This window comes from Amblyomma maculatum, chromosome 7 (assembly GCF_055883805.1).
Source record: "Amblyomma maculatum isolate TAMU_Amacu chromosome 7, ASM5588380v1, whole genome shotgun sequence".
In the NCBI taxonomy this organism is placed as follows: domain Eukaryota; kingdom Metazoa; phylum Arthropoda; class Arachnida; order Ixodida; family Ixodidae; genus Amblyomma; species Amblyomma maculatum.
In genome coordinates this window covers 143610848-143631510 of record NC_139350.1, presented here as the reverse complement: position 1 = coordinate 143631510, position 20663 = coordinate 143610848, and the positions used below count along the sequence as shown (strand labels likewise).

The 20663-nt window shown below is 44.1% G+C and overlaps 1 protein-coding gene across 1 annotated transcript in view; it reads left to right on the top strand.

Annotated features, from left to right (window-relative positions):
- The window catches only part of LOC146184905 (aurora kinase C-like), a 33806-nt gene extending 13472 nt beyond the window's left edge, over positions 1-20334 (top strand). The window contains exons 4-7 of the mRNA XM_084608848.1: positions 3549-3687; positions 7807-7958; positions 8451-8682; positions 20230-20334. Of these exons, the coding sequence (XP_084464974.1) occupies positions 3549-3687; positions 7807-7958; positions 8451-8682; positions 20230-20334 (628 nt within the window). The remainder of the gene's footprint in view (positions 1-3548; positions 3688-7806; positions 7959-8450; positions 8683-20229) is intronic.
- Positions 20335-20663: the final 329 nt, after the last annotated feature.

Genomic DNA, 20663 nt, shown 5'->3' with positions numbered 1-20663 from the left:
TGAAGGCACGTGCAATAGCAAGTGGGCTTTAGGTTCAAAACCAACACCCAGCCCAATTGGGGCTGCCCACACAAAACCGCTGTAGGTCCCACATCGGCCGTAATGGGGCTAGATGGAGTGCGTGCAATTTGCGTAATCATTGTTTCCAACTTTTATTTGCATTAGATGTTGCCCTAAAATACTATTATAGATGATTTGTATAACAGTTGTGGCCATGTTTAGTCGATTAGAAATTTACATGGCTTTAGTTCTCGCGCTCGTGCAAATTGCGCTACGTATACTAAAACAAACTGATTGCTAACTGTTGCCTCTTATGTGGTTGCTTTGGACAGCCTGCAACTCGCAGTACAATATTACTGTTCAGAACACGCATCTCCATAGCCTGAACAAGATGTACATGAAGTCATTTCGGCTAGATGAAAGATGAATTATTGTAAAATTTAATATTGTGGCTGTTTAGAAAGTGCAGACATTTATAAAGTAATTACTTAATTATGTGCCTAAATATTGATTGGGAAAACTTGGACTAGGGCTTTCCATCAATTTCCTACGTCGGACCCCTATGAGAATAATGTGGGCAAGCCCAAGTGTGGCTAGCGCTATAGAACCCGCATTGGTCTTATGTCATTTTCTGAGGGGCTAACTGAAATAAAAAAAAAAATGTTCCTCCAAAGCGGCTGCCCAAATCGGTCCAAAGTAGGACCATCGCGGGGAGTTCGCGGGATGTGCCCTTTTAACAATGCCGGAAAAATGTGGGCAGCCCCGCAAGGGCTGCCTGCATCGGCCCTTAGTGGGGCCAATTGGGGCTTTGTCGACAGCCCGCTTCGGGCCTACGTCGGCCCCTCTTGCAGCACCCACATTGAGCCCACCGGGGCTGTCCTGCATTGCCTACATCGGGCCCACCGGGGCCCACCCTTCATAGCCCACTTTGTGCTACCTGGGTATGCCTATTCCATTTGCGTGATTTCAGCTTCCAATGCATTGAAAAAATTGCGCCGGGGAGTTGAACACTTTATAAAAAACCAATGCACAGTTTTTTGGAAATATTGTGTTAGAAGCGGTCAAATATTCTAAGACATATTTATGAATTTGTTGTTACAGTTTATATACACCTGATATACGCAGGGAAACATTGCTCCTAAATTTGTCGTGAGCTGGCATTGTGTGGTTAAGACTGTGATAGAAACCTACGGGGTCTCTTTTCGAAAAACTTATAGTGTGTAACACACATGCTTACTCCGGATATATTCATTTTTATGGTGTCATTACGCGATAGGTGAAACAATAGCCTTCGTAAGCGCTTTCCCAAAACTTGTTCAGGGTTTTTGGGTACCATTCGTAACGTTGTTCTACAGCGTAGGCTGTTCTTTCCACTGCTTCTTTTTATGCACCGTCCAGGCGCCCAGTCAGTATTAGACGCTGCTACAGGGTCTTCGCGTTTCCTACACCTAACTAAAATTTGAGGGAAGCACACTCCCTAGCCTGAGTGTCCCTCGGTAATTTCGGCGAGTAGACAGAGCTTCCAGAACAGAAGGTCGATCATCGCGTTCTGTTTTATGCTTTGACTGGGGCTTCGCAACGTCCGATTGGGGTTGTCGCTAGGACATGTTCAAGGCTTTGGTGCTAGGTTGTCCCGATGTTTCAAAAATGACCAAGCAAGCAGCACGTGAGCCGATGGTATTCAGACGGCTGATACAGGTTCTTCAAGACAGGGCCGGCAATATATCGAATATAAAGCTGGAAGGTGACAGAGCAGTGTGTCTTTATATTAACAAGGCTCGTTCAGTTTTTCACCACCATGTGGTGGTGCATGAAATGCGTTGGGACCGATGCTCCTCGCGTGCTTATGATGACACCTCGACTTTTCGGAGCAACCTGTACGATGTTCTCGTTACCGTACGTGCATGATCGTGATCATCAGCTTGCACCACAGTCTACATCTGACATGAATAACTTCACGCAGTTTTATTTGGCTCCTACGTGGCCCATATCTGCTGGACGCGCTCGTTCGAAGGAGACGCAGAAGGACGCGTACAGGGGATGCAGCGAGAGCATCTTCCTTTTATTGAGAGCAATGCGGGGAGGGATGGGGGGATGGGGACTGTTTCGGTTCCTGTCCGCGTTTCCGGTCTTCAGTACAGTCCGCTTCTGTGAGCGCTTAACCGGAGAGCTCCAGTGTAGAGACGTCACAGCAATGTCACCAAATTTAATTTTCTCTAGTATACTTTGAATATGGCAGAGTTTCTGGAGTTCATTTTGCCAGTTTCTAAGCAATGCAGCCACATTTCTTCACATAAAGAGAGTTGTTTGGTTTCATATATCCCTCCAATGTCTCAACACTCCTTGAATTCATGCTGTACAGAGTGTAATTTACCATGCAGTCCAAAATAATCATTGAACTTTTGTTTGTATATAATCGCACCAGAAATCACGGTGATGTAAATGGCGCTCACGTTCCGATTTGTCACGTCGTATATTTCCAGAAGTGGAGTACCTTCGTGTGCAGAAAATATCTGAATTTGGATAAAATCTTGGCAAGACATTATTTTAAATTCTACGAGCTAAAAAGAGTCCCATGTGCGAAGCTTAAGTGTAAAGAATGCGAGGCATTTTGTTTCGTCTCAGGACTTGTAATGGCCAAGTAATTGACAAATTATGCCGCTCCGCGCGTTTAGTCTATTTAGCAGCCCGCAGTAACAGGTAAAAGGCCGTGAATGACGTATTCACTGCAGCGGTGCGTCTGCGTCTGGAAAGCGACCGCTCTAATGAGGAAAACTAATGCTTCAAAAGTCTACAGAGCTTTCCTTGCCTCGAAAAAAAAAATGCGCCTAGGAAAGCGTAAGCGAAAGATACGGTGATCTTACCTCCCAACTTTTTGGACGCGATTACGAGCTTCTCCGCAATGGTCAGGCGCTATGCGAAGCCTGAATATTATTTCAGCTGTAATGGGATTGAACACTACTTCCAATATACATTCTACTGCAAACATATGCTTGGTTTACCTAGAAGTGCCATGTCTTCAGTTGTTGGAATCGTTCCAAACTTTCCGAAAAACCAGAGAAGTGATTGCTATGCGTGTCAGTGCTGTTGCGTATGCTTACATTTGGTTGGTCCTTCTTCCATATAAAAATGAGGGAGCATTAGCTAGATAACCAGGTCTTCTGACTGCGTGATCGTTTTTCCTCTCGCGAGAAAGCGCACGTAAAACACTCTTCAAGCCCCTCGTGAGCTTTCCAAAGTAAAAATGCTTGCTAAGAACCCATTTCTGTTTTCTCGTTTTCTGTGTCGGATTGGATCTAAGTGCCTTGTGTATTCCATTTTCTGGCTACTGTTTAAATTCGTGGCACTCCAACATTATTCTAGTTTACTCAAAAGTTTGGTAATACTATAAATAAAAATGTTGAAATATATACTGAAATGCTTAAACATTTTCGCATCACACTTTATGCACCTTTCAATTTATACGTGCGCATACTATACAATGCTATGTTGTACACCACCAATGGTGACAGAATTGCTCAGCGGCTACTTTGTCCCACTTCTCGCAGACACCCGAACATCATTTGCTTATACAATTGGTTCCACGACGAAGACAGGGTCTTCCTCATCTTAGAGTACGCTCCGAAGGGCTCGCTTTTTGACAAGCTTATGAAGGAAGGATGTCTGTCTGAAAACGCAGTCGCAACGGTGAGTTCTCTGCTTCCTTCTGCTTACCCACATTTCATCGTGCTGGATGCTTTGATTCCTACAATCACCCATGCGACGTTTTCCAGACGCCCCTTTTAATGCCGGGCGAAAAGTGCTCTGCCCATGAGCTCAAGTCTCGGGGTTATCTTTCTATTCGGTCAATAAAGTCGTAATGATTCTATTGCTGAAAGTTGTAATAAAGGCAATGTTGAAACAGGGGTACTGAACGCGCAAGGGCACGCAAGTGCACACCCACACACACGCACACACACACACACACACACACACACACACACACACACACACACACACACACACACACACACACACACACACACACACACACACACACACACACACACACACACACACACACACACACACACACACACACACACACACACACACACACACACACACACACACACACACACACACACACACACACACACACACACACACACACACACACACACACACACAAACACGCATGCACCTCACTCTCCCTGTCTCCTTGTGTAGTGTTTTACTCATTTTCACGGCGGGAGCTGCTTGGAACTTGTTTTGTAGAGATGAATTCGAATGCGAGGAGTTGAGTCCCTTCTTGACGCTCATAGAATATGGTTTCAACCGAAAATATAGTTTAAATGCAATGGGAAACCAAGCTAAGCTCTTGCCATGAGGTGGCGTATATCGTATTAAGTGGCCAGTAACTAACTGTCCTGTATAACAAGCGAATCTTCGAAAATATGAATCAAACGTGCGGAATAGCTTGGCAACGCTGTGAGAAGCTTGGGTACAGGTGACTATTTGGGACACTTTCGCGTGCCTTATGAGCGGCGGGAATAAAGAGGGTATTTTTTTACCATTCACAGATACTTACTACCTATGGGTTACGTCGGTGCTGTAGTATAGGTGGATTGTACAGCAATGCTGACTTTGAGCACCTTATACGGTTCGCGTAATTTACGGAGCAAGGTTATGTTGCGAAAGGTATGGTCATGAGAACCTAACTCATGTCAAAATTGTTCTGGATTTAACAATTTGGTTGAAAATAACGAAGCACGAATAAATTTGAAGGCTTGTAGAGTTGGCTCTTCTGAATCAGCGATTGCAGAACAGCGTCCCTCGCATTTAATAAATATGTAATGCACATTCCGCTGGGGTACATCACAAATAAGGGAACTTCGCTTTGGCAACGGTAAGACGTGCTGCGACGTTATTTTATAACAGTGCAAAACCAACTCAAGCAATTATGAAATGCACACTTTTGAGGATCGGTATTTCAGTCACATCACCGATCAAGTACAATTAGGAGCTGAATTTACCTCCGATTGTGCGGTCCTCAATTCGGCATCTTGTTTGTTCCCCATGAAATCTATAACGTAATTTTTATTGCGTAGCGTGACTCAACCGTATTAAATTTGACTATTATATGAATATATCTGCGTGGTTGTGCAATCCACCACTTAAATCGCCACTGACGTATCTCTCCCGATTTTTGAAACAATTATCTGTGAACTTGAAAAAGAATCATCTAAAAAGCAATAATTGCTTTGGAACGAATCGTTCAGTAGAGGAACTCAATTCTTGAGCCCATTTTAGCAGGATGAAAAGAGCATACAGAAATCTGAGGATATATCAGCCAAAACAGTTAGGTTTGGGAGCATGAGTGGAAGTGGAAGCTAGCAGGAAATGAAACCTTGAGGATTTCCAGACGCCACATGCTTGCTGCAAGTACACTACCTCAAGTTCTTGCGGAGTCCTCTATATGCGGGCACAGCTGCAGGACATTCTAAAACCCGCCCCAAAGGTGACATACCGCGTTTCCATCCCAGCCCCACTCAATGCACATAGGTCTCAAGCCAGCTTGGATCTCGTGGCACGTGTGGAACGCTCTCAAGAGTATCTGGTTCTAAGCACACGTTCCCGATTACCTAGAAGTGCACACATTGGGGATATCCTTTTGTGGAGTAGGCGTACGTGAAAGTTGACGGCTGTGGCATCAAACTATATTGGGAGCGGCCCTGACAGAAAAAGAAAGTGTTGGCTAGAGACATTTCTCAAATAACTCATTATATCCCCGTTTACTGCAAAAGCTATACTGCATGTCCTTGAGTAGTTACTGTCGGTGTTAAGGAATCATTTAGCTGCACGCGCTTGCTAGTAAATTTGCCGAAATCCTAGTAAGCATATTCTTTGGCCGTACTTTCTGCATATAATTTCGGGCGCACCACCATATCGCTAGCAAACGAGAGCACTCACTCACCTATTTGTATTTGCAGGAGCGCCGGAGCGCGTTGTGTTCGCAATAAATGCTGTGAGGGTTGTACGCAGTTCTGCAAGATAAGCCCAGCCTTTTTGATCTCGAATACAATTCAGTGAAATGACAAGTTTTTAGTTATTCCTCACTCGTTGATAAGTAATTTTTCAATAAATAAGAATACCAGAAATTTTTTCTTTCGTTTGGAGAATTCCTGAAGATGCACTGGAAATACCTGATGGGCCCACATATGTGTACATTATTAGCCAACATTCGTTCGACGTCTAAATTATGCTCCTCTTGAGCCATACTTGTCAAAATTTGTAATGATGCAACAATCAAATTGGCATATTTTTGGATATCAGAGAGCTAGATGTTGCAGAACAAACAAAACAATTTAGATACACACATAAGCCGCACACGCGCTACTTTACAAAGAGAAACTTTCATCCTAAAAAAAACGAATTTATGCTTTCTTGCCTTGTGTCTCGTTTAAGATGCTTCCACTGGACTAGTTTCGAAAGCATCACGGTCATAACCGCCATAATTCGCCCAACATAGCGTTTCAGCAGCAACCATAAACGATAAAGGAGGAATGCTGGGCTTCTACAGAGACACTACGAATAAACTTCAAACTTCAAAGTGGTTTTGCATGCTTGAGACCTGCCATCATTGTGGTGCACATGACTAGCACTGGTTCGCAGCACTGTCTTCTTGGGAACCCTAATGGCTGTGTCAGCTAGAAGGGGCTAACACTGGATGATGTGTGAGCGGGGATTTTATGATATAGGGTCCCTGGACGTTGTGGACCCCTTTAATGATGTCATATAGTTATTGGTTTACTTCTCTAGCGTCGAGGGCGACAGAAGTTTCGGGAGCGTTGTATTTTTTTAACTTTCAGCAGACCAATAGGCTTAAAATCATGTTTCCTTTTAGGTTTTAACCAATCTTGCCTTGCTGTGTTCGAAGTTGCTAAAGTTGTTCGGTTTCTTCTCACATTAAACAATACTCTAATACATGAGTACTGGAGGTGATAACATTTTAACGTAGAGCAAGTAACAGTAACTCTAGGTGTTTACTGTACGCGCGTGGTTTAAATAATGAATCCATAAGGCATGCCAAGAAGTCAGTTATCGGTAACTGGAAAGGCGAACTGAATAGGGGGATTCGCTGGTCAACGCATGGTGTTGATTGAACTGAAGCCGTCAGTTTGAATGACTAGAACTGGGCGGGAAGTCTTACGAGGTGCACTCATGAGAAACGGGGCTTGTATCGGTATCTTCAATATCATGCCCAGAAAGATGAATCATGTAGAAACAAAACGTTTGCGACATTTAAAAAAAAATCAAATAGAGGGACACGTATTTCAAATATGTTGCAATGTGATAGAAAAAAAAAGCAGCTGATGACATCCGCATTTATGCCATTTTTGCGTCTAGAGAGAGTCTGCAGATGGCATGTTCCTTGCAAGCTCACGACGAAACCCAAGAGCCGAGAAAATAATTTATTCGTGCGTTGTACCTGAAATGCTTCGGTGCTTCTGGAGAATAAAATTAGACAGTGAAAATGGCATTAGATACCCCATGTTTTCCAGTGTGGCATATAGTTGCCTCAGGTCTCAATCGATTGGGCCTTTTGGGCGGTTAGTTCCCGGTACAATGACAGTAATGCAGTGAACACGCGTGACAGATCTTTGGTCGTCCAGTTGGGAACTGGGTTCTAATATTTCGATGAAAGGGCAATCCAGCCTCTTTTAAATTTTGGTGTGCATTCTTTTTTTGCATTCTTGGACGATACGCTGCGTACCTCGCTCTTACAGCTGCTCATAAGCACTCCTCTCGATGCCTCTCATGCAGTATGTGTTCCAGTTGTGTTCAGCGTTGAACTACCTGCACTCAAGGAACGTTATTCACCGGGACATCAAACCAGAGAACCTTCTGTTAGGCCTCCACGGTGAAATCAAGGTGGCGGATTTCGGGTTGTCGGTGCAAGCTGTGGCCTTTCAGAGGTGGGCACACCGACCAGCTTTCATTAAGTATCGGTCGTCGTTTGTAGTACCTATATGGAGACTACTAGCGCTGTTTACAGTTATGTCTCCATGGTAGGCAATCAGAGCAACGGGTTTGTCTTAACAAAGCGCAAACTAATTTGTTAGGTCCAGAGGGGATTGAAATTTCGAGGTAATGTTTGGCAGGTATAGACAACATTTTATTCTTACTCGGCCAGCTTGCATTTACCGCTCCTTGTAGGGGCGGCTTCGTTCTTCGATTTGCCGGTGTGCCATCTTTTCAAGCAACGTTTATTTTCCCCTAACAACTAATGATGTGCGAGGCGGGGCTGAAACTGACTTCGAGCGATTAGCCGTGACAGCCGCAGATACTGGGGAACTAGTCTAAGCTAGTTATGAGTTTCAGCACCTCTCTAGAATTGCAAAGAGATGAGCGTGCCTTATTTCACGGTGCATAAACGCGCATGTTGATACTTGCAATGCCCCTTGCAGGCGGAAAACGTTTTGTGGAACTTTGGACTATAGCGCGCCTGAGATGATAACCAAACTACCATACGACAAGAAAGTGGACATCTGGAGCCTAGGAGTACTCATTTACGAGCTGCTCGTGGGAAAAGCTCCATTCCAGGCACCTACCGCTACTCGCATCCAGGAGCGCATCCGAGATGCCACGGTCATGTTCCCGATGCTCATGAGCAACGCCGTGTGCGACCTCGTCGGAAGAGTGAGTAGCCTCCATTGTCTTAAGTAGCTTGAGCCTGAGGCTGGTGGCAATAATTGGCCTTCATGCAAGTCAACAAATCAAACGAGGAGTTCATTATTTTGTCCGCACGGCTGGTTAACCAGGCGATTCAAATTATCCATAATGTGTTTTTCAACAACCAAAACATATATTTTTTGTAGTGACTGCTGTTCGTGGCGCGTGTAGGAGACATATATTTCACCTGATAGCTTGTAACGAAAAGAAGAATAATAAACCAATAATTTCGATGTTGGGACATGTAAATATAATACTAAGGTGAAGGCCGTCCAAATTGCGAAATCGTATACAAGGAGAAGTTTTAAAATTTAGCAGTGGAAGTTATAGTGCGTGGTATCAAACGTGAAGAAAACACTAACGAAAACCAAAGTTGGCATTCAACGTTGCACATTGAATAAATGAATTGGCTTTGAGTAAATGCCGACACAGCTTGCTTCTTTTCTCATGTGGAAGATGTCAAACGTGATTCCTGTGACGATATCACGCCACACAGATGCCATTTTTACACTGCGCGATGCAGCAGAACGACCCTCGGCGAGTTGTAAAAAGCCTACCTTTTGGGCTAAAAACGTACGAACAACGATGCCGTTTAGGAATTTTTATAAACTTGGCCTAACTTCACTGTAAAAAACCTTCGCTTTCAAAATATTCATTGCTGGATGAGGTGAAATACGAAACAGTTGATCATAAATTTATGCAATCAGTTTATTACGCACTACGCGCAAATAATATACTCTCTACTGCAAAGCGCACCAGCAGACAAACCGCTCACATACCTTTCATGGCTTTTCAAAGAAGGATCTGAATTAATAATCTCAAGCACAGCATATCCTGTAGCCGCCGCTTTGTGCTCTTACTCCTGATAAGGACAGAACAATGAGAGATGGCTCGACCATGGTCTCCTGAACCAATGTTACTAGACTAGCTGCATATAAACTCTCCGCCCGTGCTTTTAGTGTTGATGTTTTCCTTCCCTCGCAAGCCTCCCGATGCTGGGGCCGCTACATCTTGCTCCGCAGTAGACGGTCCGTCGCAGCCTACAGCTCGCGTAGACGTGTAGCTTGTGTGTGTTTCAGGCTCACTGCTATTTTTCCTTGGCAAACTTGCGATACCAGGAAAAAGTGGTACTCGCCTAAAACGTCTTGGCCAGTCTCATCGCTGCGTTTACTTGTAGACTGTTTACACCACTGTATCAGAAACCTAGCAAGAAAATGGATGCATCGTGAATAATAATTACTGGCGTATGTACCGAGCTCCTGACAAAAAAACGCAATAGCCACCCATACGCGCATGTCTGTACGCGACCACCCACATATGCGCGCATGGAAACACATAACGTCCACACGCATACGAACGCACACTCATGTAAGCTCCCAAGAACACACGCACATATCATATGCAGACACGGACGCCCACACAAGCTTACCCATACGTGCGTGCCCATACGTGTCCGCGTGCGAGTACATTCAGTCGCACTCACGTACACTAACAACTGCCATGTACACGCAAGCACTCACCCGCAAATACTCCCCACACACACGCACAAATAGCCATTTTCACGTACGCAGACACTCTCGTATACCCACATGCAGGTATAGGCCCCACACGCTGAAAGAGACGCACATAAATATGTGCGCCCACATATACCATAGGCGCGTATGTACACACACGCTAGCCCACCTTCACACACACATGCACACATTCACACTTACGTGCACGCGATCGAACTCATATACGCACACAAACGCACAAATACGCACTCACTCCCCAACACGCACGCAGGAATTTACGCAGATACCCACCCACGCAAGAACACATGCGCACAAACACGCACACGTGCACATACGCGCACAAGTGCGGCCAGATACGCGCACTCTGACCACACGCATACGCAAACACGTGCTGACCCTCAGACACACATAGCACACAGGAATGCAAAAAACACGCATGCATGCACGCCCACAGAAACACAAACACACATACATACGCACAGACGCATGCCCACATACGCTCCAACATACGCGCATGCACGCGTAAGCACGCACGTGCGCACGTAGAACAAAGAAAATATGAGAAAGCTGCGCTGCACAGCGCCACCGGCTAGTGAGAGAGGGAAGCAAGTTGCTTCTACAGCTCCATGATGGCGCAGGTACGTGGAGCTCACGCAGAGCCGCCGAGTTTCAGAACTAGAGCTTGTATACTAACTTTTATTTCTAAAGATACAGCAGAACGTCATGAGGCAACAGAATATGAAGGGATGTCCACACAGTGCTCACTAAAAACGAAAATATTATTCAGGAAGCAATTTCTTAAAAAGGCGCTGTGTGAGCAAGCTCATTTTTGATGCCATAAGGTGAACTACGTATGCAAATATTCATGTCTTTACTGCAATATAGCTATACAATGGGTACTTACACAACTCTGATCTAACTGCATTACCTGAGAGGCCTCGAAAATTTCTTTAGCCAGCTGACCTTTGGGTTTATGCACAATTCGCCTGTTTTTATCCAGTCACTGGCAAGAAGAATCACGGCAGTCAACAGCAATGTGGCGCGCGGTGTTCCTCGCATTATGTTTCTGCTCCCTCAGTCTAACATTCAAACAACGATCAGTTTTGCTAACATAGCATCCTCCGCAACCGAAGACGATCGAATATGCTAGGTTTTTTACGAACTTCGCATATTTTACCTCATGCTCTTTCGTACAGACGGGACCAGCTTCACTTGACTTTTCGAGACCATTTACACGAGCACAGATACTTCTCAATTTCACAGGAGCTGAAAACCCGCTGCAGCTCTCCTTACAATTTTTTTCAAATTATAGGAGACGACATGTACGTAACGTATCACAGACATATTTTTTCCTCCGCTCCTTTGGTTGACTGCTGTGCCAGATTTTAACTTCTTCAACATGCCCTCCGCTACTGCTACTAAAATACGAGGATATCCTTCAGTAATGAGCCTCTCAAATGGACAATAAAAGCTGTTGACAGTCCAAGGGGGTGCATTATTTCTTCATGGCGTTACTGAGTCAACACCCGACAATGCCCCTTTTTGCGAGCTTTGAGTGAGAGGAACTGTTCGGAAACTACGGCATTTGATTTTTCTCTTCATAGGACCAGCACATACGTGTATCAGTGAAGTACAAAGTCAAGTCAAGAAATTTTCTAGTCATTCACAGGCGCTTAATGTGTCACTTCAAGAGGCGCAAAAACTTGAAAAATAGACCGAAATGATAGCAATAAATTCTTCACCAAAATTTACCGAATCAGATTTAATCAAAACCAGATAGTCATCTACAAATCAGAAAATCGTACGGCATTTGAACTTATGAGATGATTTTAAGTGTCCGGTAGTGCATAGCTCAATAAAACTCTCTGAGCATTGGAGCAGTGCGCGCACCTATGCGCCTCGCTTCTGAATAAAAGCACAGATATACCATTCAGAGTACGTAGATACAAGGTATGTTTCTATAAGGGCCAAAATGTTTTGTACAGAGATGCAAGACGCATTTTGGAAAGTAACTGCTCCGTACCTGTCAATTACTTTACCAGTGCAATTATCACTTTGTCATGTGGGATACAATATTACAAGTGTTTGACGGGAATAGCGAAAGAGCTCAATCATTTGTCCTGGTTATTAGGAACTTTAGTAACTTGCACATCCTTATACCAAGGCTGACAGAAGGCAAAAAGAAAGCCGAATGACAACGAGAAGTGATATTGTTACGCCGCGTAGCGGCGCATGAGAAGCAGAAGAAAGAGAACAAGAAGAAGCAGGGGAAGCGACCCGCGCACAGACTGCATGATCTGGGTTTTGTGAGCCATGTGCGTTCGTCCTTCATACGATGTTCATCTGTATTAAAACCATTTCATCCGTTACAATATTTGCAAGTACCCACCGAAGCTGCATGTGCAGTGTTCCAATTCGCTGAGTGTTTGAAAAACTGTGGCATGCAGTCAGCTGCTTCATCAGCAGCTCAACTGAGTTCATGTGGCAGCAGCAGCTTCCACTACTTCCAAAGAAACCTTCGAAAAAAACCAAGATGGATGCTTAACAAAGTTTATAACCAGAAAGGTATTCCTAATCCGGAGGATGTTCAGTGCGTCCTACGCCTCGGCCCAAAGTATGCGGTTCAGCGAAGGATGAAGCCCACTCCCATCCCTCTCCCCTTCCCTTCCTCCCTAGCTACTAGAAATGACACGGCACGTTTCCCGACCAGCTGAAGAGCCTAGGCCATTAGGTGTTTCTGTTTCTCGGACGGAGCGGACATAGTGCTGCGCCCGAGACCTCGAACAAAAAGCCTCCCAGTTAACAAGAATGTCACCCACTTGCGGACGAATTCTTTGTTTTTATTAGCCGCGGGCAAAGAATGGAGTTTTTGGGGTATTTCCCAAAGATTGCTTAAGCAAAAAGCGGGCGATGCGGTTTTCTCGGTTTTTAATGAAAACGGAACAGCCTATCTTGCGAAAGCGAAAAAGAAAGCTAAATAATTGTGTGAAAAGTTCGATACAGAAGCCCTGTTTTTATTCATAGATAAGTAAGCAAAACAACCTTAGTGTATTTTTTTTAGCGCAAAAGCTCACCAATTAGTTATGCCTTTACGGGTGGTTATTTAATAAACAGAACGTAGCAGCAGTGCCTTTTTTTTGAAAGTGAAATTCAATGTTTATTAGATTGAACATGTTTACAAAATGTATAAACATACAGACGAGGGTCCCATAGTCATAACACTGCACCGGGACCCTCGATAGATCACTACAACAAAATAAATAATAACAGCAAAGTTAGCGAAAGCTTATAACATACAAAACATGGCAAATCGGTATCTTTACACAAAAACAAATGCACTAACACAGAAATTAGGCGAATCAGTAGTTTTACACAAAAACAAAGGCACTAACACAGGTATCAGAAATAAAAAATATAAAACATCAGCAGTTCAACAAATATTCCTTCAAGTTATTCTTAAATGTGGGCAAGGGCATATAAGTTTTCAGTGTTAAAGGCAATGAGTTCCAAAATGAAATGGCTGCAAAAGATGTCGTCATTTTTCTATAATTAGTACGAACTTTCGGGAGTCATCATCATCATCATCATCAGCCTGATTATACCCACTGCAGGGCGAAGGCCTCTCCCATATTTCTCCACTTAACCCGGTTCTGTGCTAGCGGCGTCCACTTGACCCCTGCGAACTTCTTAATCTCCTCCGCCCACCTAACTTTCTGCCTCCCCCTGCTACGCTTTCCTTCCCTTGGAATTCAGTTTGTTACCCTAAGCGACCATCGGTTATCCTCTCTTCGCACTACATGTCCTGCCCATGTCCATTTCTTCTTCTTAATTTCCACTAGAATGTCAGTAACTTGAGTTATTTCTCTGACCCACTCTGCACGCTTTCTATCTCTTAATGTTACCCCTACCATTTTTCGTTCCATAGCCCTCTGGGTTGTCCTCAACTTAAGTAGAACTCTCTTGGTTAGCGTCCACGTTTCAGCCCCATAGGTGAGTACAGGCAAGATGCAACTGTTGTATACTTTCCTCTTGAGCGATACCGGTAATCTGCTAGTCATAATCTGCGAGTGCTTGCCAAATGCGCACCATCCAAATCTTATTCTTGTTATTTCCTTTTCATGGTCCGGATCTGCGGTTACTACCTGTCCTAAGTAGACATATTCGCCTACTATTTCCAGTATTTCGCTACCTAATGTAAACTGCTGTTCCTTCCCGAGGCTGTTGAATATTACCTTAGTCTTCTGCATATTGATTTTCAAGCCTACCTTTCTACTTTTTCTGTCTAGGTCATCAATCATTATTTGCAGTTCATCCCCCGAGTTGCTTAGCAAGGCAATGTCATCAGCAAATAGCAGATTACTGAGGTATTCTCCATCTACCCTTATCCCTAACTGCTCCCATTCCAAGTCTCTGAATACTTCCTCTAAACAAGCTGTGAATAGTACTGGGGAGATTGTGTCTCCTTGCCTAACACCTTTCTTTATGGGAATTTTGTTGCTCTCTTTATGTAGAACTATGGTTGCTGTGCAGCCACTATATATATCTTCCAGCACTTTCACGTACGGCTCGTCTACCCCCTGATTTCGCGATGCCTGCATCACCGCCGAGGTTTCAACTGAGTCAAATGCTTTTTCGTAATCAATGAATGCTATCTATAAGGGCTGGTTATATTCCGAGCATTTTTCTATCACCTGATTGATGGTATGAATATGATCGATAGTAGAGTACCGTTTCCGAAACCCTGCTTGATCCTTTGCTTGATTGCAGTCTAAGGTTGTCCTGATTCTATTAGCGATTACCTTACTAAATACCTTATACGTAACAGACAGTAAGCGGATTGGTCTGTAATTTTTAAGGTCCTTAGAGTCCCCTTTCTTGTGAATGAGGATAATGTTTGCATTCTTCCATGCTTCTGGTACCGTCGATGACACCAGGCACTGCGTATACAGGGTGGCCAGTTTTTCTAGCACGATATCCCCCCCGTCCTTCAGCAAATCTGTAGTTATCTGATCCTCTCCAGCTGATTTCCCCCTTTTCATAGTTTCTAGTGCTTTCTTGACCTCGTCCTTCGTTACTGGTGGAACGTCTGACTGTTTTTCCCTACCGCCAATCTCATTACGGTCCTGACTACTTTGGCTACTGTAGAGATCTGTATAGAACTCCTCGGCTACTTTGACTATCTTGTCCATATTAGTGATGATGTTGCCCGCCTTGTCCCTTATAGCATACACCTGGTTTTTGCCTATGCCCAATTTTTTTCTTTACCGCTTTAAGGCTTCCCCCGTTCTTTACAGCATGCTCAATTTTCTCCATGTTATACTTCCTTATATCGGCCACCTTGCGCTTATTGATTAGCTTTGATATCTCGGCCAATTCGATCTGGTCTGTTGGAATTGAAGCTTTCATACTCTGCCGTTTCTTAATCAAATCTTTCGTCTCCTTAGACAGCTTACCGGTATCCTCTCTAACTATCCTACCGCCTACTTCTACCGCGCACTCAGTAATGATATCTTTGACATTATTGCTCATTGCCTCTAGGGTAATGTCGCCATCCTCAGTTAGAGCTGAATGCCTATTCTTTAGCGAGATCCTGAACTCTTCTGCCCTCCCCCTCACCGCTAATTCGTTGATGGGTTTCTTTCTTACTAATCTATTGCGTTCCTTCTTCAGATTTAAGCTGATTCGGGACCTCACCATCCTGTGGTCACTACATCGAACTTTCCCGATTACCTCTACATCCTGCACAATGGCGGGGGTTTGAACACATTATGAAGTCGATTTCATTTTTAGTATCTCCGTTAGGACTTTTCCATGTCTATTTCCGGTTCTTCCGTTTGCTGAAGAAGGTATTCATGATTCGTAAGTTATTGCGCTCTGCAAACTCAACTAGTAACTCCCCCCTGCTATTCCTAGAGCCAATGCCATAGTCACCTACTGCATTGTCTCCTGCCTGTTTTTTCCCTACCTTGGCATTGAAGTCGCCCATTAGTACAGTATACTGCGTCTTTTCTTTTCGCATTGCCGATTCTATATCTTCATAGAAGCTTTCAACTGCCTGGTCATCATAACTACATGTAAGTGCATAGGCCTGTACAACCTTCAGTTTATACCGTTTATTGGGCCTAATTACGATGCCTGCAACCCTCTCATTAATACTATAGAATTCATCTATATTACCCGCTATATACTTATTGACAAGGAAACCTACCCCTAGTTGTCGCCTCTCTGGTAAACCTCGATAACACAGTACATGCCCATCCTTCAGTACAGTATATGCCTCATTCGGCCTCCTAACCTCACTAAGCCCTATGACATCCCATTTCATGCCCTCTAGTTCCTCTAACAGCACTGCTAAACTAGCTTCACTAGCAAGGGTTCCAGCATTAAACGTTGCCAGGGTCAGTTTCCAATGGCGGCCTGTCCAGCGGAGCCAGGCTTTCTTAGCACCCCCTGCTGCGTCACAGGTCTGACCGTCGCAGTGGTCAGTTGTTCCGCAGCCGCTGGTGACTGAGGGCCGGGGTTTTATGGAGCTTATCATAGGAGGTTGTGGCCAATTACTGCACCAGGGTGGCCAACTCCTGTTCTGGTGAGGGAGTGCGTTGCCGGATGTGTTTACCGGCATCAGGTCGCACCCCAAACCTGTATATGCAATTCCATCGACACGCGGATTTTTTATTTTTTTTGTCATCCGGTGGAGAATTGCGCAGCACCGGGATTTGAACCCCGGTCCTCTTGCATGCGAGGCGGATGTTCTACCGCTACGCCACCGCTGCACGCTTTTTCGGGAGTAGTAAATTGTTATTCGCTGCAAATCTTGTAGAGTTATAGTTCGAAAGTAGTAACGGAATAACAAACTGGAAATGCAAGCTGCTATTCAAGCTGCTTTGGGAAGTTCCTACAAAAACGATTAGCCCTCTTAACTGCTGACGACCCTTATAAGAGTAAGAAATCAAACGACGGTAGTTGGATTTTTTTAAATAACTAAGACAAAGTGCTGCGTGCTTGCCCTATTGTCGTCAAAGACATGTATTGTTCTATTCCGCATGAAAAACTGTTAAAGTGTATTGAAGTAAGTGAGAGGAACGGAGCAGTTGCTTTCTAGAATGCATCTCGCATCTCTGTGCAAAACATTTTGGCCCTGATACAAACCTACCTTGAGTTTACTTACGCTGAATATGATGGCCATGTTATCGTTCAGAAGAACGGGCAATGCCAAGCCGCGTGCGTAGGTCCATTGCTCATCGATTTGGACTGAGGTATGTACGAAAGGACACTTAAAAATCGTCTCACTAGTTCACATGCTGCAAGATTTTCCGCTTTCTAGATGGCTATCTGGTTTTGATGAAATCTTATTCGGTGAATTTCGATGAAGAATGTATTGCTATTGTTTCCGTATTTTTTCATACGTTCTTCCGACTCTTGAAGTGACACTTGAAGTGCCCATGAATGACTGGTAAAATTTCTTGACTTGACCTTGTATTTCACTGTTGCACGTAAATGCTGGTGTTATGAACCGATAGGTAAATGCTGTTGCTTCCATACAGTTTCTTTCATTCAAAACTTGTAAAAAGGGGCACTGTCTTGCATCAGTAATGCCAATCAAGACATCATACACCCACTGGACAGTGAATAGCTCTTATAGTAATGTTGAGAGCGTTGCACTGCTGAATACCCTCTTAATATTCTAGCGACAGTAGCGGACAATGTTGACAAAGTTGAAATCTGATACCACAGTCAGCCACACTAACAGAGACGAAAATTAGTCTGTGGTACCTTATGTTCATGCCGTCTACCATAATTTGAAAAAAAAAAATTGGAAAGAGAGCTGGAGAAGATGTTTTCAGGTCCTTTGAAATAGAGAAGCATGTGCGAGCATGTAATTGGTTAGAAAAGTCAATTTGAAGCTGGACCCTTGAGTACGAAAAAGGATGAATTAAAATTTGTGATGTGCGTAAAAAGCCTGGTATATTCGATCCCTTTGGATTAGGGAGGATGCTATGTAGGCCAGACTGCTCGTTATTATAATGATAGGCTTAAGGGAACACAAGAACAATGTCAATAAATCAGTCGACCCCCCCCCCCCCCCCCATTGGACTTTACTGCTGTGATTGTTCTTGCCCCCCACTGTATAACGACTGCCGAATGACAGATACATACAAAGATCATCTGACTAGAGAAATTATCGAAGCGTCAGAGATAATGAAGTTAAGTCAGAGGTGTGTAAGTATTCCTTCTGCAGCTATCTTGCAGAAAACACCCGATTTTTTATACTACTGCACCTTATGGTACCAAAACTGCTTGCTCAGAGGGACATTTGTCGTTATTTTTTGTTTGTTTGTTTTTTCAGTTTTTCTTTTTTCAGTGTCACTGGCACATTTATAAGCAATGGCTTCCTTATTAAAACTGTATTTGTAAGTCAGCGTTGTGTGTCGTCCTTTGTTGCCCCTAGCCTCGTGCCGTTGTGCTTTTGGACTATAAATAATGTCTGACGAATTAACGGACCCATCAGCTATTGTTGTATAGTATCGTTTGCCAACCGGCAAGCATGTTTGGCACCTTTCGCAACCCTCTTGATGGATGGCTCAACTGATAAGTGAGCCCGATGGGGGCCGTTTCTAGCGTGGTATTTAAGCGCGTAAGCACTGTATGATTTCGCTAATGCCCACAAAAGACATAATTTTTGTTCCGGCGTGCACTAAAAGTAAGGCTAGGTCGGACTTCTACTTCCAGGGACTAAACATTCTGCTGCTGTGGGACTGTGCATGCGATGGCAGAGCTTTCCTGCCTCCCTTCCTTTCGACTGGAGCATGATAAAACAAGTCGAGAGTGGTATCAAATAGACGGATACTCTAGTGCAAATATCTGTGGTATAATGCAGGGCTTTATTGGAGTTTGCGGAATCGAGTCAAATGTCCAGAGGGAATTCTTTAGCATGGTCCCGAGAATAAGCAATAAAGCAACTCATTAGCAGAATGTTGCATCAGCATATGGGAAAAATAGGCAGAAAATAAATAGTTACCATGGTAACTGGCCAAGGGCTGTCGTTGAGAATAAAAATGGCGTCAAATTGTGACCGCTTATCATGATTCAGAGGGTAAATCAAGTGGACGCCTAAGTAGCTTTAAGAGCAGAATGGAACATCATTAGAGACTCTACGATGTTGGGTCGGTACCGGGACGTTGTTTCTCTATTATGAGATGGTATTACTATGTCGCTATGTTGTGTTAGAGCAACTCGTCTGTGCCACTCCACGAAACCAGTGGGGTAACCGTGGTCGTCTTGGTACCAGAGTGTTGATCAGTAGGAATTCCTGGTAGCACTCTTCATAATGTGTACGTCGTATCGTGGCAGTGTGGCGGTCAGTGTTACCATTTTGCAGCAGTATATATCCAGGAGTAACAGCTGCACCCTAACACCTAGTAAGCAAAGTCTAGCCACCTAGTACCACGGAGTATGTACCGAACAGATATTGGCAAGAGTAGGCCTTCGGTAGTCTCCCTTATCAGTACACATAGGTGTATTACTTTTTAAGACGTTATACGCCGTCCTATCCACTGAGGCACCCTTCACCTCTAACATTCGCTTTCCTCGTAAAGGCGCGCCGTTCCGTATGCTCTCCTTTTGTTTCTGCTTGCTCCAGATTCATGCCACCTCTTTCGGCTGCCAAAGTCAGCCCTGCTGCACAGCAGGGGATATGTGCTGCTATGCCATGGTTTTCTTCATACCAAGCAACAAACTCTCGGCCTGAACCGCTGTTATGTTGCGGACATTTGATTATATGATAGCCAAAGAAATGTGCTAAAGACAGATAGCCGGACAGATAAACGGACAGGTATGATAGAGGTAGGTAAATCGTCTTACATAGAACCTGATAGATACATTACCAGCCGGATACAGACAGTAAACCAAAGTAGGTTATTTATATAAGGAGAGATAAGTTGATCATGACAATTTCGCGATTAAACAATGCTAACTATATCATTTCTTCATTCTTGTGCAGCTGCTGAAAAGGCGTGCAGAAGAGCGCCCAACGTTGGACGAAGTGCTGGCGCATGAGTGGGTGACCCTTCGTGCTGACACTTCCGTGGAGTGTAGCACTCTGTAAGGCCGGAGTGACCTCCAAGAAGAATGTGCAGCAGGCCCAAAAATTGGAAGAGCCCAAACGCATGAAAAGACATTGGCATCAATGAGATTCAAGCAGGAATCTGTAGAAACAAAATTTGCAGCTAGGGCTCAGAAATTTCTTGTGGTCGTTCCTGCTGGCCGATCCAATCAGTTCCCTTACAAAAACTGAAGTTTTCGAAAGGTTCTAGAGTTTATCTGCTGCGTTAAACACTGATAGAAAACATTCGAATGAGCTAGTGAAAGAAAATATTACAGCGGATTTAGCTGAGCTGGCCAGATGTGGAGTATGTGCGCAAGCAAGTAGTTTCA